Source organism: Culex quinquefasciatus, chromosome 2 (genome assembly GCF_015732765.1).
Source record: "Culex quinquefasciatus strain JHB chromosome 2, VPISU_Cqui_1.0_pri_paternal, whole genome shotgun sequence".
NCBI lineage: Eukaryota > Metazoa > Arthropoda > Insecta > Diptera > Culicidae > Culex > Culex quinquefasciatus.
Window position 1 is genome coordinate 215,705,067 of NC_051862.1, and position 23,773 is coordinate 215,728,839.

Consider the following 23,773-nt stretch of genomic DNA (forward strand, 5'->3'; position numbering starts at 1 on the left):
CCTGATGAATATTCATCAGAAACTGATGAAAATTCACCAATTCCTGATGTAATATTACACATTTTTTTGCCACAAGATCTGTCACCATTTCCTGATGAACATTACCATCGTTTTTTTTCTGTGTTCTTAAAATTCAAAAAAAAAATCGAAAATGTATACCTTAAAGTAACTATAATTTGATAACGATACATTTTATTAAACAAAGTTGATGCAAATTTGATTTTGCTTCAAAAAATGATTTTAAATCTTTTTATGTCTAAGTTTTTGATGTTTTCCAAAAAAACACGACTTTTTTGGCACCACCACGCATTATGGCTCAGAAATGCCAATTTTCGAAAATTAAAAAAATACGTATTTTGAGAATTTAAGTTTACGTGATGAAAATTTAATAAAAAAAACGGGTTTTTAACTATGTTTCCGGAAATTCCTAATCATAGCCGAAATAAATGAGTTTTTTTAAGTGTTCTGATCTTTTGAATAAAAATAATAATCGTTACTTTTGAAAAGGTTTTCCCAATTTCCACATTTATTTCCTAATTTCATAGTTAATTTGGTCTTAACTAAGTAATTTTAAATTGTAGAAAATTGTGATACACGGTTAAAAAATTGTGATTTTCAATTTAACTTTTTGTCTAAAAATTGATTTCCAAAAAAAAACACAATTTTTTTATATGTTTTAGGAGGCATAAAATGCCAACTTTTCAGAAATTTCCAGATTGTGCAAAAACCCTTTGACAAAGTTATAAATTTTCGAATCAACACTATTTTTTCAAAAAACCGAAATATTGGTCGCAAAAACTTTTCAACTTCATTTTTCGATGTAAAATCGAATTTGCAATCAAAAAGTATTCCAGTGAAATTTTCATAAAGTGAACCGTTTTCAAGATATAGCCATAGATTTAGGTATTTAGGTTTTTTTTAAATAGTCGCAGTTTTCCATTTTTTTTATTAGTTTTTTATTAGTGGAAAATTCTCTTTATTTTGCTTTTTTTGACTTTGTTGATACGACCTATAGTTGCTGAGATATTGCCATGCAAAGGTTTAAAAAGCAGGAAAATTTATGATTTCTAAGTCTCACCCAAACAACCCACCATTTTCTAACGTCGATATCTCAGCAACTAATGGTCCGATTTTCAATGTTAAAATATGAAACATTCGTGAAATTGAAAACGGTTCACTTTATGAAAATTTCACTAAAGTACTTTTTGATTGCAAATTTGATTTTACATCGAAAAATGAAGTTGAAAAGTTTTTGCGACCAATATTTCAAAGATTTTTTGCACAACCTGGAAATTTCTGAAAAGTTGGCATTTTATGCCCCTCAAAACATTTCAAAAAATAAAAATAGTGTTTTTTTGCAAATCAATTTTTAGTGACAAAAAGTTAAATTAAAAATCACCATTTTTTTACCGTGTATCATTTTTTTTTCAGTGTAGTCCTTATCCATACCTACAACTTTGCTGAAGACACCAAATCGATCCAAAATTCCTTCAAAAGATACAGATTTTTGAATTTTCATACATCATTTTTGTATGGACAGCTGCCAAATTTGTATGGGACATTATATGGACAAACTAATGATGCAAAATGACTTCTTTGGGCATACCGAAGGCACCAAAAAAGTTTCAGCCGGATTAAAAAATACAAAAATTAAAATTAAAAAAATCGATTTCGTAGAGAACTGCTCAAATACACAAAAAAATCGAAAATGTAACTATAATATGATAACAGTACATTTTATTTTTTTTTAATGTAAAGTTGATGCAAATTTGATTTTGCTTCAAAAAATGATTTAAAACTACTACTACTCTATAGCTTTTCGTCTTTCCCTGATCTGTGGTCCAAATATTTAAAATTTATCAAAATGTATAAAAGTGCACTATTTGATATTAAACACAAAAAAATAAACGTTCTCACAGTGTTTCCAATCGATTGTTACAAAGCTTTCAATAAAGTCTAGAAAATAAAATCAAACAATGTTCTTGGTATGATTTGTTTATTTGGTATAAATGGTATTGAAAAAGTTATATACTTCCCTTTTACACATAAATATTAATCCTAAATACTGGAAGCTGAAATGAAATTAAATGTTAACAGCCAAATTTAGCAAATCTTCTTCTAAAATATCAAAACTGCATAACTTCATCAATGTTTTGTTTAGTGAAAAAACATATTTTTTAATTAAATTCTGACTTATTTTTAAGATTATTTTATTTTTCAAATATCTGCCGACAAACTCACCACACCTAACCTAATTCCACCTCGCTGCATTCAGCAACCCACTTTCATCAGTTTTTATTTTGCCTGGCCTCAACTACCTCCCATCAGCTGCCACCCAGGCCCATCCCTCCCTTTTCCTACCATCACAACACAGCTGTCAGTTGTCCCTAGCCAACACACACAGTTCGTCGCAGTCTTTGATCGAAGGTGCATCGCAAGTGCAGTTCCGTGTTGTCGTTTTCTCTAAACACCCCTCCCCGGCCATGTTCACCAGCTCAGCTCCATAGTGTGTTGTGTGGAAGATCTCTTACAACAAAAAAACGAAGAACCGAGTGTTTTTGGGATTTTTCTCGGCGAAACTAGTTTATTAAAATTAACGTGAAACTGTCTAGCTACGTCGACGGGCCACATAAGATGGCAATAAGCGAACAATACGTGCTCATCATTAATTTGAGAAAAAGCTTTTTAATAGACTACATTTAAGGCCTCTTTGTGCGAGGAGGGCTTAGGTTGGTGCTGTTAAGGGGAAGTACCAGGAAGGAGTGCAATACAATTTCTGTTTTTTTGTTGGCTTTAATTTTGTTTGTTCCTGTTGAGTTCTTTGGGGGGAGGTTCAGGAGTTTGGCCGAGGCAGACTTCGAATGAATTCCGTGGTCCAGATCGCAACGCAGAAAGTCGACCTGGTTCACCTGGTTAGCTGGTGTTGTAGTAGTTGTTGTTGGTGGTCCATTACATAATCATGTTCCGTGGCCTCATTGCTTAAATGCGGAGAAATAGCCCCAGTCGTAGGCCCAACACCGTCATCGTCAAACACCCAACCACACATCTACACTACCAGTGCTGGTGTACGGCTATAGTAGTACTACAGCGACTACTATCACCATCATCGTCGTCATCAATACTCGACACTCGACTGCCTCTGTCTACCCACCGACCACAAACCAGCAAGACTTCAACAGCCTGAGCCTACGACGCACCGGAAAGCGACCTCGATTCACGCCTAAACAAGTTGTGCATTCTTCGACATCCCAGGAAGAGTTAAGACAGCTGACGACGTCCCCAGAACGCGGCGTCATCTTCAACAGCGTCCCTAAGGTAAGCCACCCTATATACTGTCTGAGTACTCTAGCGACACGCGGTTGAAGGTGAAGGTCTTCTTTATTTATAAACAAGTTCCGCCTAACTTTGCTGCTTGCTGGCTCATGCTCGGGCTTGCATCTATTGGCGAATCGAATCAGTTACGAGGTAGATTAGCATCGGTGAACATCTCGGAGTGGGTTGATCTCGCTAGACCAAGTGTTCCCTCGTCGGAAAGGGTTCTAATATTTAAGGCGTTACGAATTACACGAAATTGTCAAGCAATGCAGGCAGCGGCAGCGACGAAGCAACGTGAGTTCAAGGAAGGTCAAAAGTTGTTACAAGCTACACATTACAATACGAGCACGCACCCGTTCAAGTTATGCAAAAGCTGCAGGTCAAAACATTGTATCATCACGGTGTTCGCGTACGGTTTTGTAGAGGAAAGTAAAAGTTGGCAGCCAAAGTGCATGGGGCTAGACTAGTTGGTTGGTAGTGTGCGATTATATTTAGAACGCATCCGCTTTTTTGTGCAAAGGGATGCGCATCCTAAAATAGCGCTTGTGCAGATTCTCGTGAATGTAGTTTGAAACTTGCAGCAGCAGCAGCTGGCATGTGTTTGGGTGGTAATTATTGATGCTTTTTGGTGGACTAGAAATAGCATTGTTCTGGTTAAGATATGAAGAAGATTAGTAACCCAAACAAGTTTGAAGTAAAGGAAAGGAAAATTTTGGTCAAGAAAAATGCAATATTATTAGCGAACAGAATCACAACTTTTAGCTAACTCAACTAATATTTGGGCCATGTAAATCTATAAGGTCTATTCGAGTCAATGTGATGACTGTACGGGACTAACCTTAAATCAAGTGATATTTAATTTGAGCACAGTTGTTGTCTCTCTCAAAGTAGAAAAGTGAAAAAAATATTTATGAGTTTCCAGACATAGTTACATTAACCCCACTGTCAAAAAAATCAAAATGGTTCTACACGTGCTGGTATTCAACCAGTGCTTACCAAATTCAAACTTTTTTGTGATAGGTGACAGAACACCCCAAACGTCTTCACAGGTCTTCACCACGACAACCTGATTTTGACATTCTGCTTTAATTCGTTTCTCACACAAACGAATGAGTGCCACGCAGAGTCACTCTCAAAGTCATCGATCAACCTCTAGAAAAAAAAATCGCTCAGAGAACGGTCGTTTGATATTCTACCAAGATTCCGATCATCTCTCCAGCAAACATAAGGAAGAGAGAGAGAAACGAAAGATGAGAGAAAGAGAAAGAGCACGTTGTCTTGTTCGGGCGGCTGCTTGAGCGGTGCTCATTTTTCGTTCGTCTCGTCTTTGTGTTTACGTTCACCGACCGTCGCTAAGCAATGACGAGCACGATAGACGCGTGTGTCAGAGATCAAATTTCATGTTCGGAAATGATCGCTGGCAGAAAGTTGTTTCAAATATCGAGCAGCCCCAATCAGTGACAGATCAGTTTTGAAGCATTGTTTAACACCCAAATTTTGATATTATTAATCTCCTAAATATTTTGGAGGAAATTGTAGTAGAATTGATTATATTCTTTTTTATATTTTAAATAGTAAGTTTAATTTACAAAACTTGGAGTCAATCTAAAGTTACGTAACGTCATCAGAAAATAATATCTTTTTCGCGAACAAAGCTGAATTTGGATACAAGCTGAGAAAAAATAAATAAATATAATGTTATAGGTAAAATATTTTCTTTAATAATATATGGATAACCCCTTAACCTTGAAAACGAAGAGGTTAACGTTGCGTTTTTTATGATCTTGAATATACGCTTACAACGAATTTCCCGATTTTGACAACATGCCTGTTTTGACAACTTCACTATATTTTCCAAGTCAAAACATGTCAGTAATTTTGTATAGCTTTCCCATTTGTTAAAAAGAGAGAAAAAAGCGATTAAAAATCATTTTATAACCTGCAATAACCAAATAAAAAAAAGGAGGTTTATATTACACATCACCAATATGACAAAGAACTTTTCATGAAGCATCTGAAGTTGAATCTATTTCATTAAATTAGAATATTTTTTATCCAAATTTTCTACAAACATAACCAAGATTTCCAATTTGAAGCTCTTGAGCCACCGTGACCTCCGACACTAATTTTCGTTTTTCTTCAAAATGAAACAATATTTCATTTATTTTTAATTTAGGACACTTGAAGGACGTGTAGATGAACAATCTCAAGCATTTCTGCAATTGGTTTATTGTAAGTAGGTCGAATACCGATGCAAAAAAGGCTTTGTTTACCAATGGCTCTTACGGCTTTTTGAAAACTCACCCGAGACTTTTTCTATTTCTATTATCTATCTATTTAAATTATGTCGGTATTCCGGTACACTAAACCATCGGAGGTTTGACAGTTTTCGGTTTGTAGCTAGTTTGCCATGACAAAATTTTCGAAATTTCAAAATCTAGCTCAGGTATTGAAAATGTTCGAAACAAGTGATTTTAGCCCTTATCAAAATTAATTTTGATTTTAAAACTTCGAAATTATTTTTATAGAAAAGAGCAGAAAATTTCTCAAAAATTTCATTGTTTACAATAAAAATCAAACCCAGTTTCCAAAATTTCTTCAGTTTAAAAATTATGGCAAATTAGTTGACACCGAGAAATATTCTTTTTTTCATAAAAAATCAAGCTTCAAGAGAATGTATCTCATCAACAAAGCCATCGACTAAAAATTGCAATAATTGATTTTTTTGTTGTAAATTTTTGCCTTAAAAATGTCTTGAAAACGGTGCATTTAACAAAAAAATAATAAAGTCATTTTCGATAAAAAATTTGATTTTGACAATATGTTTTTAAAATCGTCAGTAAGATGCCTTTTTAGTCCCCTAACACATATGAAAAAAAATCGAAAATTTAAAAATACGCATTTTGGGGATCCTAAATTTAGTAATAAAAAGTCAAATAGTTTTTTTTTTCGTGTACATATTTTTTCTGAAAATCTTCAGAATTCGGGTATCATATTTTGCACTTCAGCGCATAAGATGCATTTTCAGTTCCCTAACACATATGAAAAAAAAACTAAAATTTAAAAACACGTATTGTGGGAATCCAACATTTTGTAATAAAAAGTCAAATAATTTTTTTTTCGTGTACATATTTTTTCTGAAAATTCCTTAACATAGCCTAAAAACATAGCTTACAACTTTGAAGGAAACACCACATCGATTAGAAAATACTTTTTGAAGTTTCTTTTTCTAATATTCCCATGCCCATTTTGCACAAACTGTATGGAAAACTACAAAACCAAAATTTCATTCAATAAAAAAAACAACAATAATACGAAAAAATGGCGCATTTCTTAAGAATTGTTCAGTTAAAAAATATATTTGAACAAAATAAGGGAAACTACTCTGCAACAATGTATGCAAATTCAATCTTCTACCAACAAATCCGTCCCAAATAATTCAAAGCTCACTCAAATTACCCCACATTGATTACCCGTCACTGTCTATGAATCAAGCACTATACTTGTACCCACCAACAGGCATCATCCCAAACAAAACCAGACAATAACAAAGCACGAGGTAGCGTCCTGCGTCCTACCTCCTTTCAAAGATCCCAACTTCCGCCTACTTTGCTGTCCTTTTCTGCTTCTGCTTCTCTAGGTCAAACCAATTTGCTCGAAGCTCACCAACTGCTACCGCTGAGTTTGTCGTTAATACAATCAATGACCAATAAACCAATATGCTCGAAGCAGTTTGACGTAAATGCCTCCTCTTCCCTGGCTCACTCTTTTTGCTCCATCGATTGGAGGCGACACAAAAAGGACATTATTTGCTTCATTGTGTGAAACCTGTATGGTATTGAATCTTTTCATTAACGTTGGATTTATTTTGAAAATTATTTTTTTTTTAACAATAAGGTTAGTTAGTAAATTACTAATTTTCCAATATTGAAATTAAGTCACCTTACCCTAAGAAACGTCAAGCACACAAAACTGGGGGCTCGTCCCAAGCCGGTTCCGCGTCATCGCCAGCGAGGAACTTATGTTTGGTATCGAGCTTGACGTGGTCCCTTCCCAGCGCCACACAAAAACAAACTTTTTTGCCTGCTTGAATGAACCTGGGGTACGAACGTACAAAAGCGAGGGAAAAATACGAACGTAATGTACACTAAGCGCCAGCACACAATCAGTCGATAATACGAGGTTTTACGGCCAAAAATAACCTCGTGCTACTATCAGAGCAAAAACAGAGGAGCATGGTCCGATGGGGTATTCTGGGGTGAAATTTAAGACGCAATTCTTTGTGGGGTCGCAAGTCGGCAAACATGTCTTTTTTACGGACTTAGCATTGTTGGATGCTGTACTGGTATTACTAGAACTAGAGACAACCAGAGAGTACATCACATGTGGATATTGATTGCATGCTCTCGTTTGTTGTATTGGCGCGCGGGCTTTTAAGGAAAACATGCGACACAGCCACTGCAAGGTCGAGGACGTTGTTGTCACCGTTCGTCGTTCCACAGCTGGTTGGGTGTCTAGTTTCTAGGCTTCTAGTCTCATGATAGTAGCTCAGCTTGTAAACAGTGGAACACGTGGTGGTATGTGAGTGTTGTGCTCTTTGGGATGGAAGTTTATATGAGTGTGAGGTTACGTAATGGAAGTGGTTTTGTTGTACTGGGTTAATTGAAATATCATGTGACGATATTAAGTAGACGAAACAGAAACTTATTAATTTCAATAGTCTATTGTTTTTATGTGGTCCTACAAACCAATTTTCTCAAAATACAAAGCATGTTTAAAAAAATCAGGCTAGTAACGGTTAAGCTTCTGATTTCGGACGATAGAAGAATATTTTTATTAAAATATCAAATAGAGTCGGAATTGAAAATTCAGAAAATCGAATCACGAAAAAAAATATCAGTGATCCCAAAATTGATTGTGCAATTTTTTTACATATTCGGAATCCTCAGGAAATTCCACGTCAGTTTAAAGTATTCGAGTTGTAAATTTGATTTTAAAAAATAACGAAATAAAACATTTTTGAAAAACAGTTAGATTTGCTTTTCCCAGTGATCTATATGTCAAATGCTGTATCAAGTAGGCGAATATCTGTTTTACTCCTAATCTGACAAAATGTTCAAAATTATTTAATTCATTCTAAATGGCATATTTTTCAATCAAATTAACAACTTTTTATCTTCAAACTCACGTGAAATTTCTCGAGGAATCCGAAAAAAAAAATTGCCCGAAAAGTGCCGTCTTCTTGGGCTACATGACAAAAGTTAACGTTGTAAAAAGTTTGTAATAGAAAAATCGTAAATCTATGAGAAAAACTGATATTGGCCAAAAAGTTAATTCCGTAGGCTTATACTGCCGTTCTACGCATAATTGTCCCATGTTCTAAAATGTGCAACTGAGAAAAACGCTATTGAAATTTTTCGACCGATCTATGTGTTTCTACGCATAATTGTCCCGTGGGTTCCTATCCATCCAATGTGTCCCTAATCGCCCCAGTTAGTAGTTTATCACTCCTATTTATGATCCTCTTGCTATACAATAGGTAAACAAGGCATAATGCTTCGTTAAACTAATGATTCTATGAGAGAAAATACTTGGTGGGACAATTATGCGTAGAAGTGTAACGATGGGACAAACAGACTTGGTGTTGTTTTTGAAGAGTTTCCGAACAAAGTACTAGATTTTATGTGTTTTTCTAAAAGTATACGACAAACTAAACTAAAAAATGTCAAAAAGTCAAAATCGTCTAAAAATGACATGGGACAATTATGCGTAGAACGGCAGTATAGTCCATGTCCTATCTTTTGACCCATAGGAGTATGGGTGTTGGATGCTGTTGCAAAAAGATATTAGGGTTTTAAAAAAATCCATTTTTAACAGTAATTTGCAAAAGCTATGAGAAAAAGTCAAACCTATTCTAGATGTCTATGGCCCATTTTGAAGTGCTTCAAAATAACTTTCAAATGCATCTAAGAGAGTTGGAATTGGTAAAGTTTTACGTAAATGCGAGGAATTTTAAGATTTTTCATGTTTTTTGGACCTCAAAATTCAATGCCCGTTTTACCCCACTTTCTTTTGTCGTAGAGGGCTCATATTTGGCATGAGTTCATCTCATGTATAGAAAAACAAACGCTGAAAGTTTCATCCAAATCGGAGCACCTCGATACGACCTCTAGAACAAACCGAGCAGAATTTACAAATACTGCCTCTTAATATTTGATTTGGGAGCGTTCTTTTATTACGTAACGCGAAAAATCGGACTTTTAGACCCCTCCCCCTCTCGTAACAAAATTTCCATACAAATTTTAAAAATTTTGTATGGAGCGTAACACGGCCTCCGACCCCCTCCCCCTACTGCGTTACGTAATAAAAGAACGCTCCCTTTGTTAGTTACAGTTTATAATCAAATAGTATTTCACCACTTCTATATTTCAATGCTTCTGTGCTCTTTTGGTCTAAGCTTGCAGGGATTCCAATCCCGTTAGCATAAGAGAGCACAAAGGCATTGATTTGTCGCCATCTTGGATTGCATATTCCCAGATCACATCGGAACATTTTTGGAGCCATTTTTTTGCTAAATAAAGTGGACAATTTATTTGGTTTTGGAGCTTTCAGAGAAGTTGTTGCAAATGAGAAGGGGTAACTTTTAGCTTGGTTGAAAATTAGGGTCGTTCACAATTAGAGTGTTTTATAAAATGTAACTTTCCACGAATATTTTGAGGATTTTTTTTTCTCTTCTAGAAAGTTATTTTTTATTTTAGTTGCATTCCAAAGGGGAGATCAAGCACTATAAACGCTAAAAAATCTCAGGAGTATTTTTTCTTTAAAAAAACGATTTTTGTATAAATTGGGTTTTTTATGATTATTCTACATAGAAACGAAAAATATGACAAAAAAATCAATATTTTAACAAATTGGCTTAAATCTGAGGACAGATTGTGGATGACAAAAAATCGAAAAATAACTGTCATATTTTGTCCGTTTTTTCATTATATTATTGTTATTATTATTGATTTTATTAAAGACACTTCGCCCCTTTAGTGGCATTTGTGTCGTTTTTCATTATATATTTGAATTGATTAAAGCCCGAAACTAAATAAACAAAAAAAAAACTTTTCATCATATTTTTTACAATCAATATTTGAATAGAAATAATAGTTAAATAATTTTCAGTAGTTGCCTAAAAATGTGAATTTTGTTTCATTTATTGGGTTGTTTTGGCAAAAAAAACATCAGTGCAGTAATTTAGGGGGTAATATGCACCCCCGGGGCAAATTGCACCCCCAGCATTTCTCGGTATTGGGAAGAATTTTCCAGGGAAAAAATCATAGAAATTGGAAGCTTAACATAGTAAAATTATGCTGGTAAAATTTGAGCATGGTAAGATAAAAACAGCCAAAGTTATTTACAAAACTTTAAAATGTTGTGTTTCGATTTAATTTTTTCAACTTTCAAAATGATGTTTGGACAACATCAAAGGCATTTATTGATACTGTAAGTGTTAATTTATATAGTTTTAGCCATAATCTTCATTATTCTATAGAAAGATGAGCCCAAAAACATTAAAAAATGTATTTTTAATTGAGGTTTTGCAGCGCGACTGTGTTTCAAATGTAGGTGGCGCCAAAATGAGGTTACTTGCCAAAAATCGTATTCCTTTCTGCTGGATTGAAGAACAAAATCGCTTATTTCTCATGATTCCCTGCATCAATCTTTATGAAACTAGTTGCAAAAGATGAGAAAAATTTTTTGCTTTAAAATAATGAACATCAATTTTTAGGCGCGCAAAAATTTGTGTACTTTTTCTTTAAAAAACATGTTTTCGAACACGAAAAAATGAGTTTCTCCGTATATATCAATGAAATAAACAGTTATATAGTTGATAACAGATGTGTTTACGTATATTCAACCATTTTTATTGATTTTTGACAGACTTTCGTGGCAAATAGTCCAAATTACAATCTTTTTCTAAATTTACAGTTTTCTCATAGAAAAATCAAACAAATATTGGAAAGTAGTACACCAAATTGTTGGAAATAATTTTTCTCATCCGAATCCGACATAAGTTTTATAAAAATGTTGATTTTGAAGGTAAAAACACATTTTTACAAAAAATCATAGGTTTAAGCTACTTGCTCATAGGTGGCGACATGTGTCTTTTAGCTTTGCTGCAAATTCTCTTTTAAGTTTTATGTAATAAGCGTGGTCGTGGCAAAATGCACCAATGTGATGCTCCTTTGTAAAAACAGCGGTGCCATCTAGTGGTGACTAGTGAAAACTGATTTTACCCGGTGCATTTTGCCCCGTTGTTGTAGTGCATTTTGCCCCAATGTTGGGGTGCATATTGCCCCGCATGATTGTTTGGAATGAATCAAAAATGTTTTTAGAAATTTGCATTTTTAAACAAATTTGATGGTTTTCAAGATTTTTTTACATGGATGAAGAAGAATAAGAGTTGATTTAGAACATTTAACAAAATTCTTCCACAGAACTGATGTTATGGTTGAGAAATCACAGTTTTCCCTTGGGGGGTGCATACTACTCCCTCTCTCCCTACCTAAGTTTAGATATGGGGTGCCTTTTAACAGTTAGCTAATTCAACCGGGGAAAATGAACTGAGCAAAAATGTTCAAAAAAGTTACAAACTTTACCCTCTATGATGTGTTTTAGAGGACAAAAAAGCTACAGTGTACGATGCACTAAATACATGAAAAATATATTATTGCAATTCCGTCGTTGAACTACTTACTTTTCCTGTCCTTCTCAAACGACGAAACGGCCTGCTTTTCTATTCCAGAAATAACAAAATAGAAATTAAATCGTTTTCAGCATTAATATCGGAAAGCATCATTTTTCAATATTTTTTTGGGTTGAACGGTGATTTTTTTTCCATCCGTGAAATATAGTTTATCCAACAAGTTGTAAATAGAAGATTTCTAAGCATGATTCGTAGTGTGTCCATCCCGGGAATTCCGGGGATTTTTCCAAAACCGGGAATTCCATAATCCCGGGATTTTTTATAATTTGTCCTGGAAATTTCCGAAATTTAAAAAAAAACAACAATTTTTAGTCTGGAAATTTAGATTTGGTTGTGGAAATAGATGAACAGTTGAACAGATAATAATTTTAAAGCATTACACATTGTATTCGGCATATATCAGCATGATTTGGTGCATTAGGGAAAACTGTTGAAATTGTAGTTTACCGATCTGTAAAATGCCTAGCGCTTTAAAAAAAGATTGAGATATCTAGGTATATGTATGATTTAAAATAAAAATCAAATCAAATTATTTTTCATCAAACACTGCCACGTGGGGCAAATCAGAACAAATGAAACGAATCAAGACACTTATTTAGCCATTTTTTGCATGATGTTTTGAATAACATTGGTTAAAACAGGAACAGAACAAAACAATTTCACAGAACACCGATTTTTAAATTGTTTGCTCTAAAATCGACCTACCTATTCAGACTGTATTCCTGTTTTTTTCCTAGAACTTAAAGATAATTTATAAAATATGTTTTGCAAAAGTTTTTTTTTTTTTTTGTAAAAGTTGAACTTTTCAATACAAGTATCAACAAGTAAAATTTTTATTTTTTTTTATTTTCAACGGTGAATTTATTTATCACATGGAAAAAAATCAATTCAAAAGACGCTAACTCAAATTCAAAACTTATAAAAGCTTATCTAAAATTTTACATTGACTGTTGTCATATTGTTTGTTGTAGCCTCTTGTTTTTTAAAGATATTTTCGAATAATTTTTTCGAGCTTTTCTGATCATGTCATATAAAAAAGAAATTTGTTTATATAATCCAAATCCAAATCACAACAAAGAACATAAAAAACTTATTTTAATTCTCTAAGATTGAAGAGTAGAAAAAACGAAACGAAACGAAACTATTGGCACTACGCCCCCCGGGGCATGGCCTTCCTCTAACGTGGGATTTCTGCTCCAGCGCCTCTGACGAGACAGGAGAAACCGGGACCGACGTTTTACTTCACCATCCGATAGAAGCTCAGTGGATAAGGCGGGAATCGAACCCGCGTCTCATAGCATCATCGGGATCGGCAGCCAAAGCCGCTACCCCTGCGCCACGAGACCCACCGAAGAGTAGATTATCATTAATTAATAGGATTGAGATAATTCTATGACTTTAAGCTTGAAAAACATAACAAATATAATAAAAACATAGATTTTATGACAGTTTTATAAATATCCCGGGATACCGGGAATTCCCGGGATTCCAAAAATATTTTTCAATTTTTTTTAAAACCCGGGAAATTTGGACGCTTTAATGATTCATATATCGTGCGCATACGACGTATGCTAAAAAAAAAGTTTTGCAACAAGATAAATTCAACATTTTTTGCTATTCTGTAAAACACCATTAGAATTGGATTTTTTCTAATGAAACGTTTGTTTCCCTGCTGAAATGTAATTTGCCGTCAAGATAAATCTCAAACTCCAAAAGCGTTTCGAAAAGGTCAAGATTTCAGCACTCAAATTGATACTGAAAAGGACGTATCAGTACAGTATTTTTGGCCATGAACATTACACACTCAGCTCTAATGTTCGATCGACGATATCGTCAATGTTCGATCAACGATATCGTCAAGAAGAAAAGATAAAGAAAAATAAAAAAAACATTCTAAATTTTAAAGTTGAGATTAAAACATTATTTGCTGTCACATGACTTTTTTTTATTTATCTATTAAGCGTTGAAAAATAAGTCTTACAATTAGTTAACATTTTGATGGTTAGTTGATTTATTAACAATTCTCATTTATTTCTAGAATGTTTGTTCAAGCCTTAGAAGAAAATCTTGAACGATTTAAAAACTTTCTTGAAAACTCTTCGAAACGGAAAATTCCAACCGGAAACGGAAAGCAGTTTGTCTAGTTTCCAGCTAAATTTAGACCGTCAGAACCAGAACCAGCGCCGGATACTGAGCGAAGACATTCTCGGAAGCGAGCAATCAAAAAAAAAACCCAACAGTCACGATGGGCAGCACCTGCTGCTGCTGAGCCCGGTGCCCTTTCATTGCACCTTTTGGGCACACGACGACACGAGCCAGAATCGAGTTATTTCGTCTCATCCGGTTTCACCCTTCAATTGAAATGCGTTTGAGAAACTCTTTTTAAAATGTTAGTTTAGCTTAAATTTTGTAAACGTATTTCGTATTTTGACTTTTTTCAGTATTCATGAAACTGTGTGTAACAAGTCTGTCAACTCGTCTCTTTGTATTCAAAGTCTGTCAAATGTCTTATGCTTTTGAGTCAAATCAGTTCTAACAAACCACGAACGAATCCGTCGATGCAGCTCGTATTAGGATGCAAGTTACATATTCATTAGACACACTCTTTGCATGTTAATACACTTTTGATCGATTTCTTTTAACGGGAAAAAACGTCATTGTCACTGTTTGGCAAATTCGGCAAAGATTATTTTTGAAAATTTAAGAACAAAACGAAATAAAATAGTCTTAAATGATCACAATGGACTTCTACGCACTTTTCAGTGCCTTGGATTTAAATGAATTCATCAAAAAATTGTATTTGAAGATGGTTTTGAAATAAGCATTAAATTCCCTTAAAATCATGATTGTTCAAGTATAGCCATTTTTTGCTTAACAAAAAAACCTAAATAAATCTTTGAACGGGAATTAGAGGGTTGAACAGTTCATGGTTTGCATACCGCTTCAAATTGACGAAGTCTGCTTCATCGCGTCACACCAAAACGACGAATTGCTTCTGCTGCTGGCACGTGTAGGCTTGACGCGCGCGATACACCTGAACTCATCAAATCCTTCACCGTTTCATGGTGATGCGTTTGATTGGTGGAAGCTTAATTGCAAAAACGGTCTACCCACCACCACCCAGTTTAACGTGTATCGCAAACTGATAGGTTATTCATAGAGGCCGAACCAGATCGAGCCCATTTCTTATCGCACTCACTCGAATAAGAGAGGAATTGAAGGCAAGGCAAGAAGAAAAAAAATGTGATTATAAATCAATCTACTCGCGCCATTCGCGTTCTCGCGAGAATGTCCATCATTCTCCGAACGTCGTCAGCTCAGCTGTTTTGAGCCGAACAACAGAGGCTCAGTCAGTCTGGAAGAAGACGCTGTTACGGCGACGACGTCCCGTATCAGTCGCAGGTCGGCGTCAGTCGTGATAATGAATTTCACTCGCGAAGGTTAAAAAGATTTCTTCCCGCCTTTCTTCTACGCAAATCTAATTCCAATTCTTTTTCCCGACTCCTTCCAGCTGACGCACCTTCCGTTCCGGAAGTAGGACCAACTTCCGCTAGTGGCACCGGCCAACCCGTGGGGGACACAGCCACGATGCAGCAGACCACGCGGACCGAGATGCGTCCGGTCAAGTACCACTACGCGGACTCGTTCTGGTGCACGTATTTGATTTCGGTGTTTGCCGCCAGTATCGCCGAAACGGTGACCTACCCGCTGGACCTGACCAAAACGCGCCTCCAGATTCAGGGGGAAGCGGCGGCAACGGCCGCGGCGGGAGGACTTAAGAAGGTGAGTGCTGTGGTCACAACGATTACAAAACATGAGTGGGGTTATTTTTGTAAAGAGCACATTGTGTTGCGATTTAGAAGAAATCGCTAGGATTTTGCTGAATAGCATATCAAGCTCACCTCGGATAGTATTCTTATCAATTCTCCCATGTGCTTGGTTTATCGGTACAAATTACACAACACAAGCTTTGTGTGAACTCAAAACAATAACATCAGATTATGTTGTTATCACTTTTTTCACTTTTCTTGTATGATAACTTTGAAAAGGGGTTTGATCAAAAACAAAAAAAAAAACTATACTATTAAATCGTTAAAATAATTAGTCTGAACTCTGATAAAATGTGTTCTATTAAATTTAGTTTAAATTTGTTAAGTATTTGAAAAAACAACTTCTGAGCATTTATCTGGAATTTCGGCCATCGATTTTTTATTAAGATTAACTTTGTAAGCACGGCTTGTCTAAAAGTTATTTTTATTAAACTTTAATGAACCTCGCCAATTCAACGTTTTTCTTAGGGTCAAGAAAAAGTTCCCCAAATTTGGTTTTGGATTTTGTGCCCAAAATGGTCCGAATTCAAGCAAAACAATGTACATGGGACAATGTCGAAATGTAAAAAGAGTCTATCCTGCTCATGTCAGTAGATGTTTACTTTAGGAACGAGCAAGATAGACTATTTGTTTACACTTCGACATTGGCCCAATTACGTTGTTTTGCTAGAATTATTATTATTTTTATTTTATGCAAATATCGTCAAAATTGTCATTTTGGCCTACCCTGATGCGGCAGGAACCACCCTAATGACCTGCCAGTTAACAATAATGAAACATAAATGTTTTTTGTTCACTTTTAGCAAACACTTTACTTAATTTTCGTGACAAATTACCACTTTCCGGTTAAAGTAAAGGCAATACATATTTGGTATGCAATCTTCATTTTTTTCGAAAATTTATATTTTTTAGAAAACTTTGCAATAAAGATCGAAAAACATTTTTAAACTTTATAAGACGCAAAATCTGATTTAAATTAGCAATTCTTCAATTTATTTTTGACTCAAATTTTGTAAGGACCTTGTGGGCTCATGTACCTTTTGAATGAATTTTCAGATAGATTTGGTGTCTTCTGTTGTAGACCAATGTCCCAAAATCCGCATCTTTAAGTAAAATCGGATTTGCAACTGAAAATAAATTTACAGACATTTTCAAATAGTGCACCATTTTTGAGATATGGCAACTTAAGGAGGTATCACACATTGACAAAGTGGCTGCTTTCAATGCTTGACTGTGTTTGTTTGCAGAAACGTCAGCCTTCATAAATTTTGCTTTGTTTGAGAGTTTGTCGCAAACTATGGAGCACTTAAAATCAGAAGTTTGTTTGTTTGTCATAGACTAATACCTCCTTTGAAATTAGTTTTTTTTTGCAAAAAAAAACATTTTTTTTCATTTTTTTAACTTCTGCCAACGATTTTTTTTTTCGAAGATCAGACCGTTGCAAATATTTGAAACGTCCTTAAGACAATTTTCTAAAGTTTCGTTTGAAAAGTATTGAAGATGGCGGATGGAAAAAAAAACAAACAGGAAATTGAAGTTTTTTTCGAAGGCTCACCCAAACAGCTCCCAATTTAATTCCAATCTTAAATGTTAAAAAATGAACACATGTTAAATTTGGTTTTTGTTAGTTTTGCAATCAAGACTATGATCTCAAAAGGGCCAAATATTATGAATTTAAAAATAAAAAAAACTGATTTCCAAAAATTGTTTTTTAAGATACAAATTTAATTTAAAAACCGGCATTTTTTTCAGTGTACCTATTTTTCAGAATAGTCGTCTTCAATACCTACAACTTTGCCCAAGACACCAAATCGATCAGAAAATTACAAAAGATACAGATTTTCGAAAATTTAGAAGTGCCATTTTGTATAGACAGCTGTTCAAATTATACGGAGACTTGTATGGGTGAACTGATGGCACAAAATGACTTCTTTGGCCATACACAGGTCCTTAAAAATTATGAGCCAAAAAAATATAAATAAAATCCTCCAACTCAACTGTAATCAGGGATGCAATAATCGCGAGAAAATCAATTTCGCTTCCGAACTTGTTTCACCCGCGAAAGAGAGAGGAGGAAAATCACGCAACAGAAAATCGCTCTCGAAATTCTCCAAGAAAATCAATCTGCTGATGATTTTTTGTGAATTTCCTTGTTAGCACCACTCAAAAATATTTATTTCACTTTGTTTACACACAATGTCCATCTACAAAATGTGACAGGTCATTTTTCGACGTGTGCCGTTACACTTGCAAGTATAGTAGTGAAAAAGATGATTCGCCGAATAATCAAGATGATGATTTTTTTAGATTCTTTTTACTGATCTTTCGTGCGCGAGAGAGGAGAGCCATGCTACCTTTGGATTTTTTCTCATGAAGAACATCCAAAGATTTTCTTTTGGTGATGATTATTCCATCACTGACTGTAATAATGTATAAAGGATTTAACTGTCATTTTTTTAAAAGCACGAAATTTGTTTTTTTTTGTAAACTCCTACCCTTCTTCTTTCTTTTTTGTTATTTTTCTTAATTGAGTGATGTTATATGCCTGCAAAGTTCCATAACCTAAAGAACTAAAAAAATCTCTAGATTGGTTCATTATGCTGAGTACGTTTGATTTGTTTTTTTTTTTCATTTGTTTCATTTGTTTCATTTGTTTCATTTGTTTCATTTGTTTCATTTGTTTCATTTGTTTCATTTGTTTCATTTGTTTCATTTGTTTCATTTGTTTTATTTGTTTCATTTGTTTTATTTGTTTTATTTGTTTTATTTGATTCATTGGTTTATTTGTTTAGTTTTTCTTATTTGTTCAGTTTTTCTCATTTGTTTTATCTGTTTCATTTGTTTCATTTGTTTCATTTGTTTCATTTGTTTCATTTGTTTCATTTGTTTCATTTGTTTCATTTGTTTCATTTGTTTCATTTGTTTCATTTGTTTCATTTGTTTCATTTGTTTCATTTGTTTCATTTGTTTCATTTGTTTCATTTGTTTCATTTGTTTCATTTGTTTCATTTGTTTCATTTGTTTCATTTGTTTCATTTGTTTCATTTGTTTCATTTGTTTCATTTGTTTCATTTGTTTCATTTGTTTCATTTGTTTCATTTGTTTCATTTGTTTCATTTGTTTCATTTGTTTCATTTGTTTCATTTGTTTCATTTGTTTCATTTGTTTCATTTGTTTCATTTGTTTCATTTGTTTCATTTGTTTCATTTGTTTCATTTGTTTTATTTGTTTCATTTGTTTTATTTGTTTTATTTGTTTTATTTGATTCATTGGTTTATTTGTTTAGTTTTTCTTATTTGTTCAGTTTTTCTCATTTGTTTCATTTGTTTCATTTGTTTCATTTGTTTCATTTGTTTCATTTGTTTCATTTGTTTCATTTGTTTCATTTGTTTCATTTGTTTCATTTGTTTCATTTGTTTCATTTGTTTCATTTGTTTCATTTGTTTCATTTGTTTCATTTGTTTCATTTGTTTCATTTGTTTCATTTGTTTCATTTGTTTCATTTGTTTCATTTGTTTCATTTGTTTCATTTGTTTCATTTGTTTCATTTGTTTCATTTGTTTCATTTGTTTCATTTGTTTCATTTGTTTCATTTGTTTCATTTGTTTCATTTGTTTCATTTGTTTCATTTGTTTCATTTGTTTCATTGGTTTCATTTGTTTCATTTGTTTCATTTGTTTCATTTGTTTCATTTGTTTCATTTGTATCATTTGTTTCATTTGTTTCATTTGTTTAGTTTTATTTGTTTCATGTGCTAAGTTTTCTTCAGTATGTTCAGTATGTTTAATCTGTTACTTTGAAGACGACATTCGAAGATAAACGACAACTGGTAGTATCAATCTGTTATTTGTTTTAGTTTGATACATTTGCAATTTATGTTTTTTAATATTACAACTGTTTATTTTTTTAATTTCCTTGGTTTCCAATATTTCCAAAATGTCTTTAAAAAATAAAGAAATAAAATTGGAAAAAACTTACACTAAAAATATAACATTTCTAACGCTTCAAAAATAAATTTTAAAATTTTGAAATTAAAAAAATAAACGAAAATCTGGAACTTCAAAAATATTTTAAGAATCTTAAGTTTCTCATTTTTTTAAACATTTTAATATACATAAATGTTTTTGATTTTCGGATACCTTTAAATTTCTAAGCTTCTATGTTTTTTTTTTATTTCTAATTTTTCTGAGATAACTCCTTTACTAATTAAGAAATAAGTTTAAAAAATCTCAATTTATTTAAATTTTAAAAACTGTTTTAATTATCTGTCACCCATTTTATGAACAACAATTCACGATTTCGGGAATTGATTGTATTTCCGTGTGTCGAATAACGGCGCCGGCCATGCTCTAATGCAGATCTTGAAAAAAATTAACATATTTTGAATAGGAATTGAAATACAGGACATAAGTAAAAAAAAGTCTGTTCTACTGTACTTTCGGAATAATACCTCCAAATCTTGTTGAAACAATCCTGAAAGCGGTAGACAGTATCTTGAAGCTACACAGAAAAAAAATCATGGTAATATTACATCTGGGAAGGGATACATCTTTAATGTTAGAAAAAAGGTGTAATTTTACCTCTGGAAATGTGTAATTTTCACACTTTTCTGGTGTAATGCCACTTTTTCAGTGTAAATTGAAGTAAAATTACATCATAAAAGAGGTAATATTCAACCTTCCAAAAATACAGCTTCCAAATTTACATTATTTTTTACTGTGTACCGTTTTAGCACATGCTTAATTCAATCTGTTTATTATCACCACTTTAAATTTCAGACCAAATACCGCGGAATGTTCGCGACCGCCAGCGGCATTATCCGCGAGGAAGGCGCCCTCAAGCTGTGGCAGGGTGTCACTCCGGCACTGTATCGACACGTTGTTTACAGGTAACTCGGCGGCCTCGCTTTAGATAATATTTACAATTTATTTAGCACGCTCTAATTTCGGTGTTTTTCCATCTTCCAGTGGCGTCCGCATCGTAACGTACGACGGTCTTCGGCGCAAGCTCCGCAACGGCAACAACGACTTTGCGCTGTGGAAATCGGCGGTGGCCGGAGTTGGGGCCGGTGGGCTGGCCCAGTGGTTGGCTTCGCCGGCCGATTTGGTCAAGGTGCACATCCAGATGGAGGGCAAGCGGCGGCTGATGGGGTTGGAACCGAGGGTTCACGGGGCGGCCCACGCGTTCCGGGAGATTGTGGCCCGCGGTGGAATCGCCGGGTTGTGGAAGGGCAGCATTCCGAACGTGCAGCGAGCGGCGCTGGTTAATTTGGGCGATTTGACCACGTACGATACGGTGAAGCACATCGTGATGAAGCGGACGGGGTTGCCGGATTGCCACATGGTGCACGTGATTTCGTCGATCTGTGCGGGGCTGGTGGCGGCCACGATGGGAACGCCGGCGGATGTGGTCAAGACGAGGGTGATGAACCAACCGACCGATTTACACGGAAAGTGAGCGATTCCTTGAAGAGGTTATGTTAAAAGTTCTAAATTGATCATCTCTTTTCAGTGGACTTCTCTACAAGGGCGCTATCGACTGTCTGCAGCAAACGATCGGCAAGGAGGGATTCTTTGCGCTGTACAAAGGATTCCTTCCGGTTTGGATCCGGATGGCGCCGTGGTCGCTCACGTTTTGGCTTTCGTTCGAGCAGATCCGCTCTAGTCTCGGTGCCGGAGGGTATTAGACAAAATATCCCTTAATTTTGTAAGATTTAACCCCGTTTTCGAAACAGACTCGCCAACTTCTGTTGCCGCACTTGCGTAATACTTAGAGTTCATGTTGTAGTTGTTTCGAGATTCGCAACCCGGATAGAGAAGAAAAGGCACAAATTATTCTACTTTGCACAAAGCTTCAAACTTTCTTAGCAACAAATGCCACTCAACTTAAGCTAAACTCACACGTCGACGTCGAAAAGAGTGCCATCTTTATGTTTTCGCTGAATAATTACGAAATATTATGTTCTTTCTCCGATACTAAGTCAAACCCCGCAATGCATCACTCTCTGTCAAGAAAGGAAGAAAAACAAAATCACAGTTTGAGACATATCCACCCGAGGTTGGAGAAGGACTATAATTTTTGATCTGTGATTTAGTCGTAGCCGTTAGGTTTAAGCACACGCCTTCAGCAAAACCTGATTCAACCTGTTGAGTTTAAGTCTCCAACAATATCTTCATCGAAATCATCAAAGCAGCGTCACTAGAATGTCATCCAAACTTTGCCTCAGAAATGCGAGACGAATTATCTCAGGGACGCAATTTCGTTTAATCCTCAACCTTATCTTGATACTTTCAGATTTAAAAATATTAAGTCCTTAACAAAGTTACTCTTCGGTTAATTTCCGGTCTTAAAATATTTGTCCTTAACGTAAGGAAATATAATCACGCCTTGTTCTACACTGAATTCGAAAAAAATACATTTACTATACAAACTACCCATTTGTGACAATACCAAATTTTACCATGTTACATACTATCCACTCAAAATACTTTGTACTGGAAATACCTTAAACAAAACCCTGTAGACTGCTTAATGGAAGCCCCCCGAAAAAAAACCCCACTGACTGGAGAAAGTTCGAAGCCCCCGATCCTGAGAAGAGTTATACAAATTGCTAAGTAGGTAGTGTACAAGTTCTATATAGAGTTAAGAGTAAAAAAGAAGCATAATTAACTAGATGTACGGAGGAAACGCAGTTGTGTAAGCTTGTGTGCGTGTGCCGATATTCGGGAGGAACATGGTGTTGTAATAAACTCGTATTTGAAGAAATAAACTGATTCATGGGTTGAAAAATAAACTGAATGCGTTTTCTTATGGTTTCTTTCGCGCTTTGCAACCAAACATCTTCCTAATCTGAAAAAATGACTAAAACATAATTTATAATTTTATTCTTGAACTACAACAAAGTCTAGAAAGAAGACCTTTTATTTTATTTAAAAAAAAAAACAAAAAGATCAAGCTAAACCCGATAATCTTCGTCTTGTCTTTTTTTCGTTTCTTGACGAGTTTTTGCTTATTCAGCCTCCTGTGATCAAAATTTGATTTTACGCAACTTTTCCTATCAAAAATCAAACCATCCACATTAACGACCCCCGGGTCTTTTGTGGTCTCTATTGCAAGTTTCTGCTCGAACCTAGGAGTCCGAAGGCTTGAATGGGGAGAGCATCCAAACCTCTTTTTACTCCAAGGAACCTTCCACCCCAGTGTTTGAACTGACGACCTTTGGATTGCGAGTCCAATCGCCGCCAGCGATTCCACCGGAGTAGGCTTGGTTTGGTGTGTTGTTTGTATTTATGGCATGGAGACAACTCCTACACCTGGAATGACTCAACGGCCTAACAACCAAGGCCGGGACCGACATTTTACTTCCTCATCCGATGGAAGGTTGCAGCAGATGGGAATCGAACCCAGAATCATCCGCTTACAAAGCGGACAACGTAACCATTCGGCCACGCACTGCCACGTTTTCCTATACAATCTGCAAATTTTCCGGAATTGTTTCTAGAGTGGCTAAAGTTGTCACTTTTTGGTGTATGCACATTCTTTAGACTTTTACGAACCCAACGCAACAAAGAGCACCTCGGAAATAGAAGTCTTATCAACTCAAAACAATCTCAAATGCATTTTTCTGCATTTTTAAACATATTTAGCTTATTTGAGCACGTTTTAAAATATTTTGAACAATCATGAAATTGCACCGCAAAAAAAAAAACAAAAATTCTCAAAAAAAAATTTCGTCAATACTTGGAAATTTTGGAAACAGGTGTATAGTACGTTTTAAAACACTTTTTTCATTCAAATGTTAGCACCATGGTCTGTAATTCTAAATTTAATTTTTATTGTTTTTTTTTCTCCAATCATGATAAATATGATATTC

At 34.8% G+C, this 23,773-nt stretch overlaps 1 protein-coding gene across 3 annotated transcripts; it reads left to right on the plus strand.

Annotated features, from left to right (window-relative positions):
• Positions 1-2,383: 2,383 nt before the first annotated feature.
• Positions 2,384-22,693, plus strand: LOC6035995 (mitochondrial uncoupling protein 4). 3 transcript variants are annotated; one of them, XM_038254341.1, is made up of 5 exons: positions 2,384-3,315; positions 15,582-15,853; positions 20,679-20,788; positions 20,868-21,353; positions 21,412-22,693. In XM_038254341.1, the coding sequence occupies exons 2-5, from the start codon at positions 15,659-15,661 to the stop codon at positions 21,584-21,586; spliced, it is 966 nt and encodes a 321-aa protein (XP_038110269.1). In that variant the 5' UTR covers positions 2,384-3,315; positions 15,582-15,658; the 3' UTR covers positions 21,587-22,693. The 3 variants fall into 3 exon arrangements, with proteins under 3 accessions (XP_038110269.1, XP_001846101.1, XP_038110268.1); XM_001846049.2 differs by lacking the exon at positions 2,384-3,315 and adding an exon at positions 3,471-3,609; XM_038254340.1 differs by lacking the exon at positions 2,384-3,315 and adding an exon at positions 15,436-15,510.
• Positions 22,694-23,773: the final 1,080 nt, after the last annotated feature.